Below are 17,408 nucleotides of genomic sequence, written 5' to 3' on the forward strand. Positions count from 1 at the left end.
GTGCCCAAAATAGGTAACAATTCAAAGTCCATCTCATCAAATCCTTTCTACAAGGTAATTCCCAAACACATTCCTTTTAAATTATGTTAATTGGCTAATTAATGGGTTTATTGCCTAATTAACCCATTAATTGTCAATTAAACCATCCATTACATCCAAATAACTACAAAATACATCCAATTCAACCCTAAAACACCACATGGCCGGCTATCCCCATTTCAAAACCTAATCCATCACTTTTTTCTACCTTTTTCACCATTTCTTCCTTTTTATTACCCAATAAATTCAAAAACCACCAAAACATTCATCTTATGTTTAATAGCCAAATAAATTGGCTAATTAAACCTAAATTAAACCTAAAAACCCTAGCCACCTCCTATCCCTATAAATATACTCCCATTCTCACCAAAAAGCTAATTCCAATACTTTGGCAAAAATCCCAAAATTCTCTAAACACTATTTCTCTCTAAATTCTAACTTTGGCATCGGAGGTTCTTCGGCCAAAGCCCCCCCCATTCATCGTGGGCGCGTGAGGCTCTTGGCCTTAACCTAAGGTGTTAATTGTTTTGTAGGTGCAAAATCGTCCAAGATCGAGGAGGAAGAAATTTGCATCCACAACACCGTTCCTGAAACTCTTTCTCGGTGTCTCTACACTTCCTTTTTGAGGAACCAGAGAGGTGTCCACGGCTTAGAAAGAAGTGGGAAGTAAGTAGAGGCACCGAGCAACCTTGGAGGTAGCCAAGTTGTCGGGCAACAAAGTGGGGGTGGTAGACTTCCCAGCTTGCTCGGCGAGCATCGCAACCAAGAGGAAGGTCGCGAGTTAACATGAACGACCCCCAGTTTTGAAGAAGACCAGCATCTTCACTTTCACTCCAGGTTGATGTGGGAGCCTATTGGAGTGGGGGTACTCTTGATGGCGGCATATTAAAAATTCATCGTCAGAAAGGACGTCTAGGCCGAAGAAGTGTTTGAAGACTTCTTCAACTCGATGAGGATGCGTTAATCGAGAAGCCAATTGAAGGCCGAGCGCTGTAGTGGACTGAAGGTTGGGGATTTTTGGCCGAAGAGTGGAAAAATAGACTTGCAGCTAGAGTTGGAATACCCAGAGAGATCCGTTCAGGTGCGGGTCAATCTTGTTGATGGTCGTTTCAGCCAGGCAGCGCAGAAGGTTGTCGAGGATAGCTGGACTGAGTGCTAGAGAGTGACCACTAGCCAGGGCTTTAGCCACCGTTATATTTTCGACCAAGCACTTATTTGACTTGGTACAACAGATAACTTGTTGTACCAGTAAAATAGGAAGGCCTCGTGTTCTCCCTTCTGTAGACTCGCATCCCTTCGGCCAGCAAAATGAATGATGAAGGTGTTGTAGTTGAGAAATTTTTTATGCAACTTCTGAACTTCCTCATTTGAAGGCTCTCGACCTTCTTGGCTTAACATCTCGACGGCCCGTTCGTCGAATAATACCTTGAGGTCGAGGTTTGACGGGCATCCAATAAGGGCGGCATCTATTGGAATGCTAGAAGGAGAAGTCCTGAGGATAACTGAGATGTCGAGAATGGTGGGGGTGATAGGGCCGAAAGGAAGGATCATGGTGTTGGTGGCCGAGCACCAGAGGCTTATAGCTGCCATAAAGAGTTCTTTATCCATGGCAATCTCCATGGTCGAAAGCTTAATGGCGTCGTGGATGCCGAGAGCCTCCCATTCTTTACCAAAGAAATTTTCCATCTGTATGACCCAAGTAGCCCAGTTCGCGTTGGTCGGAGGCCAGACTCCTTGAGGCTTTATTAGGCACCACTTTGACTAATCAAATCCTTGCAGCAAATGTGTCAGGTAGTGTTCTTTGAAGAGGTTGTTGATGGACGATGGCACTGCGTCTTTAAAGAGTGGTCTCAGGAATTTATGAGTAGTGTTTAAATCACTCTCGAAGCGTAGAGTCTTGACGGTGCTCCGATAGATGAAGTCCTTGCACTTGTTGCACTCGTTGGAGAGCTGGAAGATGAAGGAGGCCATTAATGAAGGCTTGAGGATTTCTAGGTTAAGAGCTTGAAGTTTTTTAGGATTTTGGATTTTAGGTTTTCTGGGATTTTAAAAGCAAAATGGCGATGAGGTCTCAAGGATTTTGGAAAACATAAAGTACGAATGGCAAAGGTTCAGGTATTTATAGGCATTTTGGAAAAAAGGTTAAACGTTTGATTTTCAAAGAATCCAGTTGAAAAAATCGAGGTTTTCGCGGTTTGAGGATGCACGATTGCGTGTTGCGATGGATTTAATGTAGAAGAGACGTTTTGGCTGTTGCACGTTTTCGAGGATCATGATTAAGGGCTGCTAGGTTAACCAAAGGATCGACATGTACTAGGACGGTTGGGAGAATCGAGGTCGTATTTCTCGAGGGGGTTTAATGTTTATTTTAGGTCGGTTTCGCGTCTTCAAGGCCGATGCTCGACCAAGGAATGTAGATTGACCTCAGAAGCAATGGGGCAATGTTTGGGCCAAAAATACTGGTTTAGGCTGAGTTTAGAATTGTTCTCGGCCCATAGGCCTTGCTTAGGAGTCGCTGGGGGTCATCAGGCTCGTGGGCAGCATAGTCAAGGTTGGCCGTGTCCTATTGGGAATCATGGGATGTGGGTGAGTCCTATTGCGAGATGGACGGATATGGTAGTTGAATCTTGATACAAAAAGGAGTTTCGGTAGGATAAAGATGTTGAAGCTTGGGATTGAATGCGGCTTGATAAGGGGTTGAGTTCAAAGTCTTAATAGGAGTAGGACTGGCCGAGATAAGGTTGAATCGGGGGAAGGAGTCATAATTCGAGTATGATTTTGATTTGATCAGAAGCAGGCTGGCTACTATAAATAAAGGGAGGAGTGCATCGTCAAGCCCCATCTAATTCAACACACAAACTGACCTGCACAAACCCTCGCTCTACGCCAAACCTCTCAATAACCTTGAGATTTTTAGTTTCTTTTTCGCCAACACACCTTCAGTTTGGATAAACAGTACTGTGAAGGCAACATGCAAACATCTTTAGTTTGGATAAATAGCACTGTCGCCATAGAATCAGCCGATCGCGAAGCACCTTCAGTTTGGATAAACAGCACTGCGTCGAGGCTGACTGGTTATCTATCCAAGTCTCGGTCGAGAAGGATTTGAAAATCCTTATTGGCAAAGGTCATTTCATTAGCCTTCTCGGCGAAGTAATGTGTTACAGTTTACTATGGCTTGAAACATCGAACGCTGAGTTGTTTTATGCTTGGATACTCACAAGTAGGCTTTAGAGTTCGACATTCTGACGGCCGAACCACGTTTACCATCAAGACATATATATGTTTTGAGTATCTGTGTCCCTATACTCTGGTGTCGATTTGGTGTGCTTATACTCTTACTAATATAATCATTGTGACCGAATTCGGCGCCGACGATTTGTGAACTTCGCAGAACTAGTAGTCTTGTCTTCAGGCTCTAGAACCCGAAGGCTGAGGTGTGTTCCTTCCTCGGCCGCAGTCGCGAGATTCAGAAGTTAGCAGCGCACCCAACACACCATCAACACATTTTACTCCCCGGTCGAGCTCGGCCGACGAGTTGGCACGCCCGCATACAACCGAAAGACGTAGTTAGCTCATTAATTACTCGGTCTGCAAGCCACAGATGCTTGATAGTTTTTAGGGTCAACAGTTCTATTCTACGTCATTGTGCCTTATTTATAGTAGCAGGGAAAGGTTATTCCTTACCCTAATAGAATTACAACTCTAATACGATATTAACTACTAAAAGGAATATTCAAAGATATCCTTAGATACATTAGTAGAACTGCAACAAGTGAATATTTTTCTTCTTTTTTTTTAATTGAATTTTCTTACTTCAAAATGTGGTTTTTTACTACCTTCAAAATGTGGCCACTGGCCACACATTCTCCCCGCCATTTCCTCAGCCCAATTTCCGGGCCGCCTCCAGAATTCACACGAAACCCTCTGCCCAAAATCATCTACGCTTTCTCAGTTCTTGTTCCTCTCAAGTCCCCTCCGCCACCTTCGTCTTCAACCCCCATTCTTTCCCTTCTCTCACCTCGCAACGTTCCATTTTCCTTCACTTCCAAGCAACCCATTTGCTCCATTCTTTCTTCTGGGTCCGCGAAACCTAACTTTTTTTTATCGTAGATTACAATCCCATCTCCATTTTCATCCACCCGTTTTCTCAAATTTGCTTCTTTCGCTCATCTGGGTTTGCAACTTGTTGCAGCATTGCATGACATGCTCGTTTGGTGAAGATGTTTGCACTTGCGGGCAATGCTTCCACGGTCAATTCCCATGGACCGCTTGGGAATTTGATTTCCATTACAACTTGTTGCGTGTGTTGTTAGTAGGTAGAAGAATCTTGGACGGTTTTCTTACAATGTGCGATATGGGGTGCTCCAAGTTCTAGAAATGAGGGGATTGAGGATTAATGCCTGTTGGGTTCCCCATGTTTTTCTGTTTCTTATCATTGTTTTGAACTTATTGCCGGGCACGCATTGTGTGAACGGAGATGATTACAGCAGGACGAAAAGTGCTGCCGTGCTTTCTGAGGTTACACAGCTAATCTATAGCCGGCTTTCCATTGTCACTAGATATATTAGCACTAACCTGAAAAGTACTATGGGTTTCTGCATAAAGAATCTGTGAGTAAAACCCAATTTCCCTTTCCCTTTAGTTTGTTTCGTTGCTGTAACATTTCTGGTTTCATAAGCATAAGATTTTCTTTTTTCTTGGTTTTCAGGGATGAGGATTGGAATACAGCATTCAATTTTTCGGGAAAGCTGGAATTCTTGAGCGAGTGCATTAAGCAGACGGATGGTATGAGCTTCGGTCAATTCTGAAATTTTGTTCTTTGTTTGGTGTGTTTTCATATAGCCATTATCATTAGAGAAAGGGGCCCTTAGTCCTAATGGTGTGACCGCCACGGTTTGTTTGTACAACCCTTATTCGTTCTAATGATATGATAGCATGCTACATTCTTGTTTTCTATTCTCCTGGCTAGCTAGTTTTCAAATGTTTTTGTATAGCTTACACCTCATTAAAGTTCCTAATGAAAGATGTGATTCAATCACCAGGAGATGTCACTGATCGAATATGTACAGCAGGGGAAATACATTTATATTTCAAGAGTTTCATAGCGAGTGAGCTAAAACGTTCCAACTACTTAAAACCAAACAAGAACTGCAATTTGAGCTCGTGGGCTTCCGGATGTGAACCTGGTTGGGGCTGTAGAGTCGGCCAGAAGGTTGACCTCAAGGTTATGGACTTGCCACCTAGAACTCGTGATTGTCAGCCTTGTTGTTCAGGGTTCTTCTGCCCCGAGGGCCTTACTTGTATGATACGTAAGTACATGATAATGCTCGTATTACCCTTATTAGGAGAGTTGTGGTCCATAATATGGTCCAAAGAGTTTAGTGTTATTGATTTCTATTCATACATTTATTTCTTTAGCATCTTATTCATTCTATGAGGCTGATGCTTAACTTTTTTTTTTCCGGTGACACCCTTAATTTTGATATCCATTTTGTCATTTTCTTAATCTCATGCGTATTGGATCGACTATAGGGTTTTCATTAAGTAACAAGTCTCGTTTCTTGTTTGAGAGGACTAGAAGTGTTGGTGCTATAGATGTCTTGCCACATGATCGTTGTTCGAGTCCAAAATCATATTACATCATAACATTGGATGCTAATGTACCTGTCTGATTATTGAACAAGTGAGATGAAAATCATGAACATGTTAGCTTATGATTTTTAAGTTCAGAAAAAAATTTATTGATCAACAATCAGAAACATACATGTAAAGATACTCTCGACTGTATGACAAATTTTCTCAGTCCACATAATTTTGCTGATTTGAAAGTGCATGATGTATTGATGATATTGAGCGAAACCTAACACATTATTTTTTATTTTTTTATTTTTGTAAATGAAGCTTGTCCTTTAGGTTCTTTCTGTCCCCGTGCAAAGCTGAATCGAACGACTGGATTATGTGATCCGTGAGTCATATCCTAGTCTTGACAGCCTTTTTGTCCTCTCCTATTCGTCAATACTAATTCAGTATTCATTGGTGGATACAATATTGCAGATATAGTTACCAGATACCAGCAGGAGAACCAAATCATACGTGTGGCGGTGCAGATATGTGGAATGCTTTTGAACTTAAAAATGATATTTTCTGCTCAGCTGGATCACACTGTCCATCTCCTATTCGTAAATACATTTGCAGTAGCGGGTATTGATTCTCATCCGGAAGCTCAAATAATTTACTTACTTGTTTGCGGCTTGCTACTTACTGCAAGATAATAATCCATGAGCTTACAGTCGTTCTGAAATAAATCTAGTCTGTCTTGGTGCAGGTGCATGATTTAAGAAAATAGGCAACTTATTGTGCTCAGCATCTTTTTATTTTATTTTACTAAGATTGTGTTCTCATGCAATTTCAGGTTTTACTGCAGGGTGGGTGCAACTGCACAACAATGTAAGTTTTGTTATGTTTTCCATGTATAGCTTTTTAGTGATTTAGAGACATGCTGTTTTCCAGCGAGTTACAGTAAAATAACTTTTCCTTTCCGTTTCTGCTTCATTTCATGAGTTTGGGTGTTAGATTGGAGCTGTCACTTTCCCCAATATTTCTTGGTTATGTTGGTTGACAATATAGTCTTCGAATGAGCAAATTTTGCTCCCTTTCTCTGATACTGTGCTTCTTAGCGTCAAATTTTAAACGGAGTTGATCCTTTTAAATAAGTTTTGCAATATTAGGTGCTTGAATAAAATACAGGAAGAGTTGGTTACCCTTTTCTGATGAATGCAATAAAATGGGTTACTTGCATCGTAAATCATTAGATCCTTTTAAATAATTTCTTTTGGCCATAACTATAGCCCTGCAAAACCATTATGCGTTCACAAATCCGTGCTCCTCTAGATGTTATCCTTCATACTTCTAATTTTTAGGAGGTCGGATATATATTATTGATATCAATTGACTATTTACAGCATGCTTGAAGCTGACTGCTTGTGGTCGAGGCACTGCCAACCAGAAGATACATGCTTATGGGATCATCCTCATTGTAAGTGTTTACTACATAATCTTAGATGAAAATTTGTAAAATAAAATATAAGCTATTTTGGTGTAGTTTATTGTATCAGCAAGTGAAGTATTAGGTGTGGTCCTTGTGGCTTTCAATTTCGGTTTAGGCAGTTCATATTTTAATTTTTTCATTCATAGAGAAATTAGACAAGTCCAAAACTATTAAAACATCCAATTTTAGCGAAGAAAGTAGACGAAAAGAAACACTAAAATAAGCACCATTTAATCTAACGGTCATATGGTTTCCCATTTTGGGTGATCTTTTGTTGAGATAATCTTTGAGGAAAGACATAAAACTACAGTTTGGATCATTGAAAGGGGTGTCAAATAAGCTTATTTGGGGGATCCCTCAACCGAATCTCACTGCACACACATGTATATTTATATATATATTGGCCTAATTGATCAATCAGATTCACTTGACTGTGTAGGTTTTACTGAGTCTTGTGCTGCTCATAGTTTATAACTGTTCTGATCATGTTCTTGCCATTCGAGAAAAAAGAGCGGCTAAGACCAGGGAAGCTGCAGCAAGACATGCACGAGAAACTGCACAAGCACGCGAAAGATGGAAATCTACAAGAAATCTAGTCAAGAAGCGCAAAGTGGGATTGCAAGATCAGATGTCTCGCGCATTTTCTCGCAAAAAATCTGCAAGGGGCCAATCAGAGCCACTGAAGGTTTTAGGCCAAGAGATATCATTACCACCTAAGATACCAGGTACACTAAGCGGCGAGCAGACATCAGCAGCTGCTTCCAAAGCGAAGAAAAAGGAACCTAGCAACCTTACGAAAATGATGCAATCCTTTGAGGATGATCCAAATGGTAATGAAGGTTTTGATCTACAGATTGGAGATAAAAATATTAAAAAACAAGTACCAAATGTAAAAAACCTGCATACTCACAGTCAAATTTTCAAGTATGCATATGGGCAACTTGAGAAGGAGAAAGCTATGCAACAACCAAGCAACTTAACCTTCACAGGACTAATCCAAATGGCCACCGATACTGAAGTGAAGACCCGTCCTGTGATTGAAGTAGATTTCAAAGATTTAACTCTCACACTGAAAGGAAAAGAAAAAACTCTTTTGAGGTGTGTAACCGGGAAACTTTTGCCTGGTCGAGTTTCAGCAGTCATGGGTCCTTCAGGGGCTGGGAAAACAACATTCCTTTCAGCATTGTCAGGAAAAGTAACTGGATGCACTGTGACAGGCTCAATTCTTATAAATGGAAAATCTGAACCAATGCATTCATATAAGAAAATCATTGGTTTTGTGCCTCAAGATGATATTGTACATGGAAACTTGACTGTGGAGGAGAATCTCCGATTCAGTGCAAGGTGCAGGTATGTAACTCACAAGTTCGCGCAGCAGTTTAGCTCAATTTTTGAATTATGTCCTTTTTCATACTTTTGTTATATGTGGAATTTTATTATTGCTAATGAATAAGTGTCATTATGGTCATTAATTATTACACATCCTCACATTTTAATACATATCTGTAATTTCATTAGCCATTAATTCCATACTATTTCATGGCAGTTTATAAGATGCGGATTGAGCATAAATGGTAGTCAAAACCTACTAGCACAATATTGAGCACTAAATTTTGTACTAATTAAAATCTGTTACATGATACTCTTTTGAATTGAAAATCTGGTGTATTTATATCGAGGCACTTTTAGCATCCTTAGATACCAGTATACTCCTATTACGGATGAGGTTCTGGTTTCCATATGACCCATTTTTTATTTCATCCCTTAATTGGTTATTTCATTCATCATGCTTTGAAGAACACATATTTTCTCGTATCTTCATCATAGAAATTCCTTGAATTTATTTTATTGATGAATATATTTTATGGTTGTTCCTCATTTTATCCTTTAACAGACTTCTACATGCTGGCTAAGGCTTAGTGTTGATATTCCACTTTCTTTTCTCATTTCACATACAATTTTCTCATTTTATCCTTTACTCATATTTTAACTTCCTATCCCATACTTACCAAATTTTTTTATTGTAATTGATTATGTCTGGCCACTAATTCTTAACTCTAATATGTAAGTTTTGTGTTGATTGGACTGGTATCAGTAATTTTGTTTGCTTTATTCTGATTCCTATTATATCCTTGTTGCTGGACTCCTTGATACCGCAGGCTATCTGCAAACATGCCAAAACCTGATAAAGTCCTGGTTGTTGAAAGAGTTATTGAGTCCTTGGGACTACAGTCAGTGAGAGACTCTTTGGTTGGTACTGTGGAGAAACGAGGAGTCTCTGGAGGTCAAAGAAAACGTGTAAATGTAGGCATAGAGATGGTCATGGAACCTTCATTGTTGATCTTGGATGAGCCTACAACTGGTTTGGACAGTGCATCTTCCCAGTTACTTCTTAAAGCACTTCGACGTGAATCTCGTGAAGGGGTCAACATCTGCATGGTAGTTCACCAACCAAGGTATGCTCTCTCTAAGATTTCACCACATAACATAAGGTTTGAGGTATAGCAGCCATAATTTATTACCATACGATGTGGCAGTCGATGTGTTTATGATAACTGGTCGAAATAATGAATGTGATTAATATACATCAACCATCACATCACATGGTCTGCGAGTAAATAGTCCCCTTATCATGTTCCCAAAAATAATCCATTACCACATCACGTGGTCATAAAATATGTCCTTTTATCATTTTCCCAAAAAGAAATGAACAAGAGTATCCTATTTCTTTCTCTTGAAAGTTCGTGATGAAAAGCATGTAATTATTAATTGCCAGGTTAAAGGATAAAAGGCCGTTTTTTATTTGCTATTTTTTTTAATTCTTTTTGTATCTTATTGATTTAAGGTGTTTGTCCTTTCAGCTATGCCTTATTCAGGATGTTTGATGATTTCATTCTTCTAGCCAAAGGAGGTTTTGTTGTATATCATGGATCTGTAAAGAAAGTTGAAGAATATTTTGCTGGCATCGGAATTGCTGTACCAGAACGTGTTAATCCTCCCGACCACTTCATTGACATTTTGGAGGGAATAGTAAAACCAAGCTCAGGTGTGAAACATGAAGAACTTCCAGTAAGGTGGATGCTTCATAATGGGTACCCGGTACCTGAAGATATGCTGCATTATCTTGATGGTATTGCTGCAAGTTCAGCTGGCCCAAAACCTGTAATGAAAAGAGATCAATCTTTTGCTGCAGATATGTGGAAGGATGTCAAGTCTAGTGTTGAGGTGAAAAAAGATCACCTGCAACACAACTTCTTCACGTCTAAGGATTTATCCAGCCGAGTTACTCCTGGTGTGGTTCGGCAGTACAGATATTTTGTAGGGAGGTATAGCATCCATTTTTAAAGTTTCTTTTTTTAACATGCATAAGCTTCCATATTCTGTCTATTTTTTTTTAATTTTATTTTGGTGTTACTACATAATTGAAGGTACCATACAATCCTCAAAAGCATGACCAGGTTTTCTAGTTTTCCGAAAAATTGTGAATTGAAAAGACTGGCCAGTGTTTCACCATTCCAGGGTGACATGTTTATCTTTCAGTTTTTCTGGAAATTCTGGAAAACCTTGAGTCGAAAAGGGCATTCTTTGATCATTTTTCAGCTTCATATTAGTACTCCTTTGGCTGTTAAAGTCTACGGACCGTTTTTAGTTTTAGCCTGAAATTCTTATAGGTAGTTTCTCTCAGGGTTGGTAAGCAGCGACTACGAGATGCCCAAATGCTGGCAGCTGATTACCTGATTCTATTACTCGCTGGAGCCATCTTAGGGACTCTTGGTAAAGTGAAGGATGAAACGTTTGGGGCCCATGGCTATATGTATACTGTCATTGCTGTTTGTAAGTTACAAACCGTTGGATAACTGTAACTTGCTGTTTCTTCGACTAGACAATTTTCTTATTGTCGGTCTTTGCTCACTTCTTATCATCTTAATTTTTGTTATTGCAGCACTGCTATGCAAAATTTCAGCATTGAGAACCTTTTCTCTGGACAAATTACAGTACTGGAGAGAGAGTGCATCCGGGATCAGCAGTCTGGCTCATTTTCTGTCCAAAGACACATTGGACCATTTCAATACAATCGTCAAGCCATTGGTTTATCTATCCATGTTCTACTTCTTTAACAACCCAAGGTCATCCTTTCAGGACAATTACGTTGTTTTGCTTTGCCTCGTCTACTGTGTGACGGGCATAGCTTATGCAATTGCCATCTACCTTGATCCTAGTCCTGCCCAACTGGTATAAACCGTAACATCAAGTTTACACATGTAAATTTTACATTTCCTCAAAAGCTAATCAATTCTACTTTCTCGTCCTCGGCTTATCTGCAGTGGTCCGTGCTTCTTCCTGTTGTTTCGACCCTCATTGCAAACCAAGCGAAAGATAATTTATTAGCGAAGCATGTAGCAAATTTTTGCTACACAAAGTGGGCACTAGAGGCTTTTTTCATTGCAAATGCTGAAAGGTTTGTTTCGATCCTTCCTCCTCTTTGTCGCGGTAGTTAGCGTGGTAACTTATGAATGCACACTCACTTACTAATCGACACCCACACGTCACTTGGTGCACACACATTTGTGGTCCATGCAACGCCCAACAATGTTGCAAGTTTTCTCCTGCATTATGTTAGCAATTTGGATGTCGATTTCCTCCTTCCTATTTTGCTCGTTTCTTGATCAGGTACTCCGGGGTGTGGCTGATCACTCGCTGCACCGCATTATCAAAACGAGGCTTCAACCTGGATGATTGGACACTTTGTCTGATCGTCCTCATCGCCATTGGCGTGCTTAGCCGTATTCTGGCTTTCATTCTGATGGTGACTTTCCAAAAGAAGTAGCGTTTTTGTGCACAAGTCAAATTTCAATAGCCTTGTAATTTGTATGATAGTCACTGATCAGAAGTGAAGCAAAAGATGTTTAGCAACAGGAATTGATGGCAGGCTAACTCTGTGACCAGAAACTGCTATATATATTCATAAATTATTACCAAATTTTCCTCAAGATTAAACCTATTTGTACAAAAGAGCCATTGAAGTTCATTATAGAAACATTATAAAAACCAGTCTTGTGTACATTTTAATTCTGAGAGCCAATGGAAATATACAAACTAGTGATGTAGAAATCACATTTACATCTCATTTTACATTTTCTGAACGTGTGAATGTTTGTTTTACTCTAACGGGAGAGATGTAAGTTTAAGATTTTATTTATACTTCTCTCTTTGTTTGGTGGGGTTCACCTCCAAAGGATATAAAGAAAAATGCAAATTTATTGTGAAATGTAGTGTGAATGTCACACATGGGTTTGTGTAAGAAAGGTAGCCAAAGTGGACTTTGATGAGCATTAGATGAAAATGTCATAGCTAGGTGAAATATTTTCTTCTTTTATGTAAGAATTTGTCGGATTAAACTCCTATAAATAGAGGCATGTCTGTAACTTGATTACAACACATCAGATCAAAATTGAAAAGCGACAATACCACCATCTCCTCCTCTCTTTGTTTATATCTTTTGTGTGATACATTTTTATTTACATCTTCCGCAAGAAGATGAATATTGTACGTTCCGTCATTGGAGTGTTTTTAAGCAACAAAAAAAAATGTAAGACTCTACCATATGACTTGGCCAAAATTTGAGCTCATAGTTGATTCAAAACCTCTCATTTACAAGCCTCTTAATTCGATAAGTATAATGTCTATATATGACAATCAGAATCGTGAGTTTAACGAACTTTGCTTCAATTCCTCCATACGCGCGCGCAACACGTATCCATGAACAGCAGAAACCCCCCCAACAAAGTAAATAGACCGAGACTATGAAGTCAGCGTTTCGAAACGCCCACTCTCTCTTCCGCTCCCTAAACCCTAACCCTAACCCTCACCTCACCTCGCTTCTCCTCCCTCTCCGTCTCACACTCCTCACCCCACCCTCACCTCCGTCCCTCAGACCCCAAACATTTCCCTCCCTCTCCGCCACTCTCTCCTCCGCGTCGATGCCTGGCGGCGAACCCCTCACGCCTCCCCCGCTGGATAAGCAGTTCGAGGACTTCCGAGCTCAGCTTGAAGAGTCCGGGACCTTGCGCGAGCGCATTCGAGCTGTGGTTATGGAGATCGAGTCCACCACAAGGCTAATGCACTCCGGCCTCCTCCTAGTTCACCAGTCTCGCTCCACTCCCGGTAATCTCCTCGAATTTGCTTAATCGAAATAATTAAGGCTAATGCGATGACTAATTTTCGTCGTTTTACGATTTAATTTCGAAAGCAGAGGTTTTGGAGAAGCCGAAGGGACAGATTGGCGTGCTGAAGGAGCTCTACAATCGGCTCGCTGAAGTCGTGCGTGAATCTCCTGGGCAGTACTATAGGTTAGTGACGGGGACATTGTTGGGAATTTTGAATTTCGGGTTGGTTTTTTGGGACTGGAATTGATGTGTTTTGTGTGGGTTTAGATATCATGGTGACTGGAGGACTGAGACGCAGACTGTGGTTTCACTGCTTGCGTTTATGCACTGGTTGGAGACAGGGACTCTTTTGTTGCACACTGAAGCTGAAGGAAAACTTGGACGTACGTTTCGACTCTCTGTCATTGTTCATGGTTATATGTTTATTAGTTTGTATAATCTGAGCGGAATTTTGATGTTTCCTGCATCGTTTATATATGTAAGTATCAGTTTTGTGAAATCAATGCGTAATTTTGTTGACAAATGGATTTCAAACCAATGGATTGGGGTACTTTTTCGTTATTAGAGAGCAGCCCATGTTCAGGGTTTTTCATCGATAAATTTAAAATTCAGATTTCAGATTGATTTTAATCTGAGTATAAACTAGTGCATTGGCTGTGCCAGACTTAGGATTTTGCCCATTCCTAGTGCCATCGTACTAGTAATCTAGACTCGGATTAAGATCTGTAACTTGATTTTTAAATAATTGATGTTGGACCTCCCGGTTATGGAAAAACCTGATTAGCATCATGTCACAAACAAGTTGTCTTGTAATGAAAACCTGGGAGGTCCAACACCCGAACTTGGATCCATGACGAGTAGCAAGAGTGACAAGAATCTCCCAATATCTAATAAAGTATAAAACCTTGAGGCAGGGTCTTGTTATGTAGTGACGTCAGTTACAAAATATGAGATCCGTGACTGCCCATAATGTGTTGTGCTCACTCTTTATTTTTTATTTTGTAATCTGATATAGCTACTAATTTTGCAGTGAACGATTCAGAATTTTGTCTGGATGTTGAAGACTATCTTGTTGGTGAGTGTTGTAAGATTTCTTTGTTCATGATTGCATTATAGTTTCTATGAAACAAGCCAAACAGTTCGTATTGCCATATGAGGTTTTGTGATCAATACGGACAGGCACAAGATTTCCTTTCATAGATATTTCACGGTTTTGTTACATTCTATGAACAACAGCAACATAAACACAAATTTATGATTCAAGTTAGCCTAGGTACTCTTCTTATCTGCGCTCGTTTATATTATGTGTGTAGGTTGTCACCTTGCGTAACATTTGTTGCTAATCTCTTTTAAATAGACACTGATATGGAAACTTTTCTCATATTGCAGGTATTTGTTTCATGTCCAACGAATTGGTAAGAAGTTTTTGGAAATTACAAAGTCTTCTGTGCTTATTCAAACTAAGCCCAAGTGTTGACATTGTTGTCTTGAGCTTGATTCTAGTAAAATATTAGACATGATGAGAAAATATGACAGTGTTTTACTTGGAGAGGCATATAGTTGAATACAGAGACATAGAATGTAATTCTAGACAGATGCTATTCATATAAGTAATCTGTGGGATATATTTGTTTATTGATTGTCGTATCTCAAGAAAAATTGATAAATTTGCACTGAAAGAGGCTCATTATTCTGTGCATTGTTGCAGCCGAGGTACGTGGTTAACCAAGTGACTGCTGGGGACTATGACTGTCCAAGAAAGGTGCTTAAGTTTTTGACAGATCTTCATGCAGCCTTCCGTATGCTTAATCTCCGGAATGACTTTTTGCGCAAGAAATTTGATGGTATGCTACTCATTTTAACCCTACTTATAGATTGTCGTGTTTTCCATTCAACCCTTGACAGACGTCATGATTTTTTAACATTTTTTGCATCCCACTTGCATTAATCATTTCTCACATGCGGCAGGTATGAAGTATGACCTGAGAAGGGTTGAAGAAGTTTACTACGATGTTAAGATCAGAGGCTTGACAGCCAATGGTGCTCCTGTGGAAGACCAAGGACCCCAAGGACCGCCATAAATTGCAAAAGGTGTATACTTCCTCTTCGTTTTCCAGGGAGACAGATGGCCCAAGAGGAGGGTTTCGTGTCACATACTGCAGTCGAATTTGTAAAGCTTAGAATGGAGAATGGAAGAAAGGAAACCATAAACCAATGCCTTGCTTCTGGTGTCATGTTTTTTACTTCTGTGTAATCCGAAAACAATGAAACAACGTCGAGGAACAATGAAGGTTTAGATTTAAGAGTCCATCAGTTTGTTCAGTTTGTGAGTTCGTTTTTCCGTACTCTTACCATAATGTGGAGAAAATCTTATGTGCAACCGAGTGTATATCCGTTGTGCCTCTCTCTCCTCACACAACATGTCACACACTGAATATATATAGGCTCAATGAACATACACCTCCGTTGAACCTAATGTTTCTTCGCAAGGACTGGGGACTCCTTTTCTGCCACAGCATATATTTTTGGAAATAAAGTGGCATTAAAACTGGTGGGCAATATGCTCCTCTTCTTGTAGTTTGTAGGACCGGATCAAGCAACAAAGGCAACCACTGCATATACAATGTGCAACTGGATCACATGTCGATGTAATATATTTCATCACTTGTCGCATCCCAAGATTTTTAATCATTTGTGCCAAAAACATATCGTAAGGGGTACTCTGATTGAGAGGTCTAGCCTATCGCCATCCATCCCAATTTAGCCAGCCTGGTTCACTTTTTGGGCATCAATTGTCAAAGTTTATTAAGGGTAAAAGGTAATTTTGACTCTTAACTTTGGGGACTAACTACAATGTTAACATGTATTTAATACATTTACTATCTGACGGTCAGAATAATTTATGTGAATAAAATTTAATACAATCACCATCTAACTGTCGAGATGATCATTATATTAGATATATGTTAGTATTGTAGTCAATTTTCTAATGCTCTGTTTTGATGAGAGAAATAAACTTAAAATTTGGTTAAAAGTCAAAATTTATAAATTAATATACTGCAATTTTCTTGTTTGAATTTATAAACATAGAAATTTAGAATTTTCATGTGAAAATAAAACTTGGAATTTTGGATATCCAAGTTCCAAGTTTAAATTTCATGTAAAGTTGTCATTTATGAATTTTCACGAGTGAGAGTTGGAAAAAAAAAAAAAAAAAAACCTCAACCATGAGTGGCTATCACTATCACTCCTACCACCACCCACCATAACTGCCACCACCACTACCATCTACCATAGTCACTGTCGCCGCCACCGCCACCCACCATCATGCCATTGCCACCAGTATCACCCACCGTCACCGCTGCTGCCACCACCACGTCCACTGATATTTCCTAACTATTATCCCTCACATATATATACATTAATGACTCTAGATACACATTAAATTCCATATTTGAGTTTTCTAATTCTTTTAGGTTAGCGAAATAAGAAAATTCACAAATTCTTAAAAATAAATTTTTATCATTTCAAATTCCATCATTTTATAATTTCTTTGAAATCCTAAATTTCCTCATCTAAATATAGTGTAACATTTCTATGCGTTGTCCGACTCTGACATGCATTTAATAAGAGTAAAAAATAAAATTGACTCTTGACTTCCTATCCGTTTTCTAACTTTGGCTGCCTATGCGTTTAATATGCGTTTTTTTTAACTCTTGATTGCCTCTGCGTTTTTTGACTCCGACTTCCTATGCGTTATATGCATTTTTTTTCACTCTTGATTGCCTATGTGTTTTTTACTCTGAATTCCTATGCATTTGATATGCGTTTTTTGACTCCAACTTCCTATGCGTTTATATGGGTTTTTTTTTCACTCTTGACTGCGTATGTCATTTTTACTCCAACTTCCTATGCGTATGATATGTGTTGTTTTAGTCTTGATTGCCTATCCCTTTTTTGACTCTGACATCCTATGTGTTTACTAACACTTATGAAATCAAAGTTATAAGGCGCTTAATTTAGAATTCATAATCTAATTCTTGAAAAATAAAGTAAGAAGTATATTGATTAAGAGAGACATTGATTTTTTATACAAGTAAATTCAAGAAGAGGAATGTTAAGAAGACTTAAAATGGAACTCTGCCATTTCA

At 39.3% G+C, this 17,408-nt stretch overlaps 2 protein-coding genes across 2 annotated transcripts; both read left to right on the top strand.

Moving 5' to 3' along the window:
• Window positions 1-3,916: 3,916 nt before the first annotated feature.
• On the top strand, window positions 3,917-12,218 carry LOC126592057 (putative white-brown complex homolog protein 30). Its single transcript, XM_050257816.1, has 14 exons — window positions 3,917-4,652; window positions 4,751-4,827; window positions 5,085-5,351; window positions 5,944-6,007; window positions 6,097-6,243; window positions 6,455-6,489; window positions 7,005-7,078; window positions 7,530-8,440; window positions 9,250-9,546; window positions 9,952-10,416; window positions 10,776-10,924; window positions 11,034-11,323; window positions 11,416-11,549; window positions 11,762-12,218. Exons 1-14 carry the CDS (start codon window positions 4,420-4,422, stop codon window positions 11,916-11,918), a joined length of 3,300 nt encoding a protein of 1,099 aa, XP_050113773.1. The 5' UTR covers window positions 3,917-4,419; the 3' UTR covers window positions 11,919-12,218.
• A 584-nt stretch (window positions 12,219-12,802) lies between these two features.
• Window positions 12,803-15,637, top strand: LOC126594062 (uncharacterized). The gene is made up of 7 exons (XM_050260264.1): window positions 12,803-13,255; window positions 13,344-13,440; window positions 13,525-13,640; window positions 14,288-14,332; window positions 14,647-14,672; window positions 14,966-15,101; window positions 15,226-15,637. The coding sequence occupies exons 1-7, from the start codon at window positions 12,895-12,897 to the stop codon at window positions 15,336-15,338; spliced, it is 894 nt and encodes a 297-aa protein (XP_050116221.1). The 5' UTR covers window positions 12,803-12,894; the 3' UTR covers window positions 15,339-15,637.
• Window positions 15,638-17,408: the final 1,771 nt, after the last annotated feature.

This window comes from Malus sylvestris, chromosome 12 (assembly GCF_916048215.2).
Source record: "Malus sylvestris chromosome 12, drMalSylv7.2, whole genome shotgun sequence".
Classification (NCBI taxonomy): domain Eukaryota; kingdom Viridiplantae; phylum Streptophyta; class Magnoliopsida; order Rosales; family Rosaceae; genus Malus; species Malus sylvestris.

Excerpts from the sequence above, each read along its gene's own strand:
- LOC126592057 (XM_050257816.1), top strand. The coding sequence starts at position 4,420 with ATGAGGGGATTGAGGATTAATGCCTGTTGGGTTCCCCATGTTTTTCTG. Across the intron at positions 6,490-7,004 it reads GGGTGCAACTGCACAACAAT|CATGCTTGAAGCTGACTGCT; the intron begins GTAAGTTTTGTT and ends GACTATTTACAG. Across the intron at positions 8,441-9,249 it reads CGATTCAGTGCAAGGTGCAG|GCTATCTGCAAACATGCCAA; the intron begins GTATGTAACTCA and ends TTGATACCGCAG.
- LOC126594062 (XM_050260264.1), top strand. The coding sequence starts at position 12,895 with ATGAAGTCAGCGTTTCGAAACGCCCACTCTCTCTTCCGCTCCCTAAAC. Across the intron at positions 13,256-13,343 it reads CCAGTCTCGCTCCACTCCCG|AGGTTTTGGAGAAGCCGAAG; the intron begins GTAATCTCCTCG and ends TTTCGAAAGCAG. Across the intron at positions 14,673-14,965 it reads GTTTCATGTCCAACGAATTG|CCGAGGTACGTGGTTAACCA; the intron begins GTAAGAAGTTTT and ends GCATTGTTGCAG.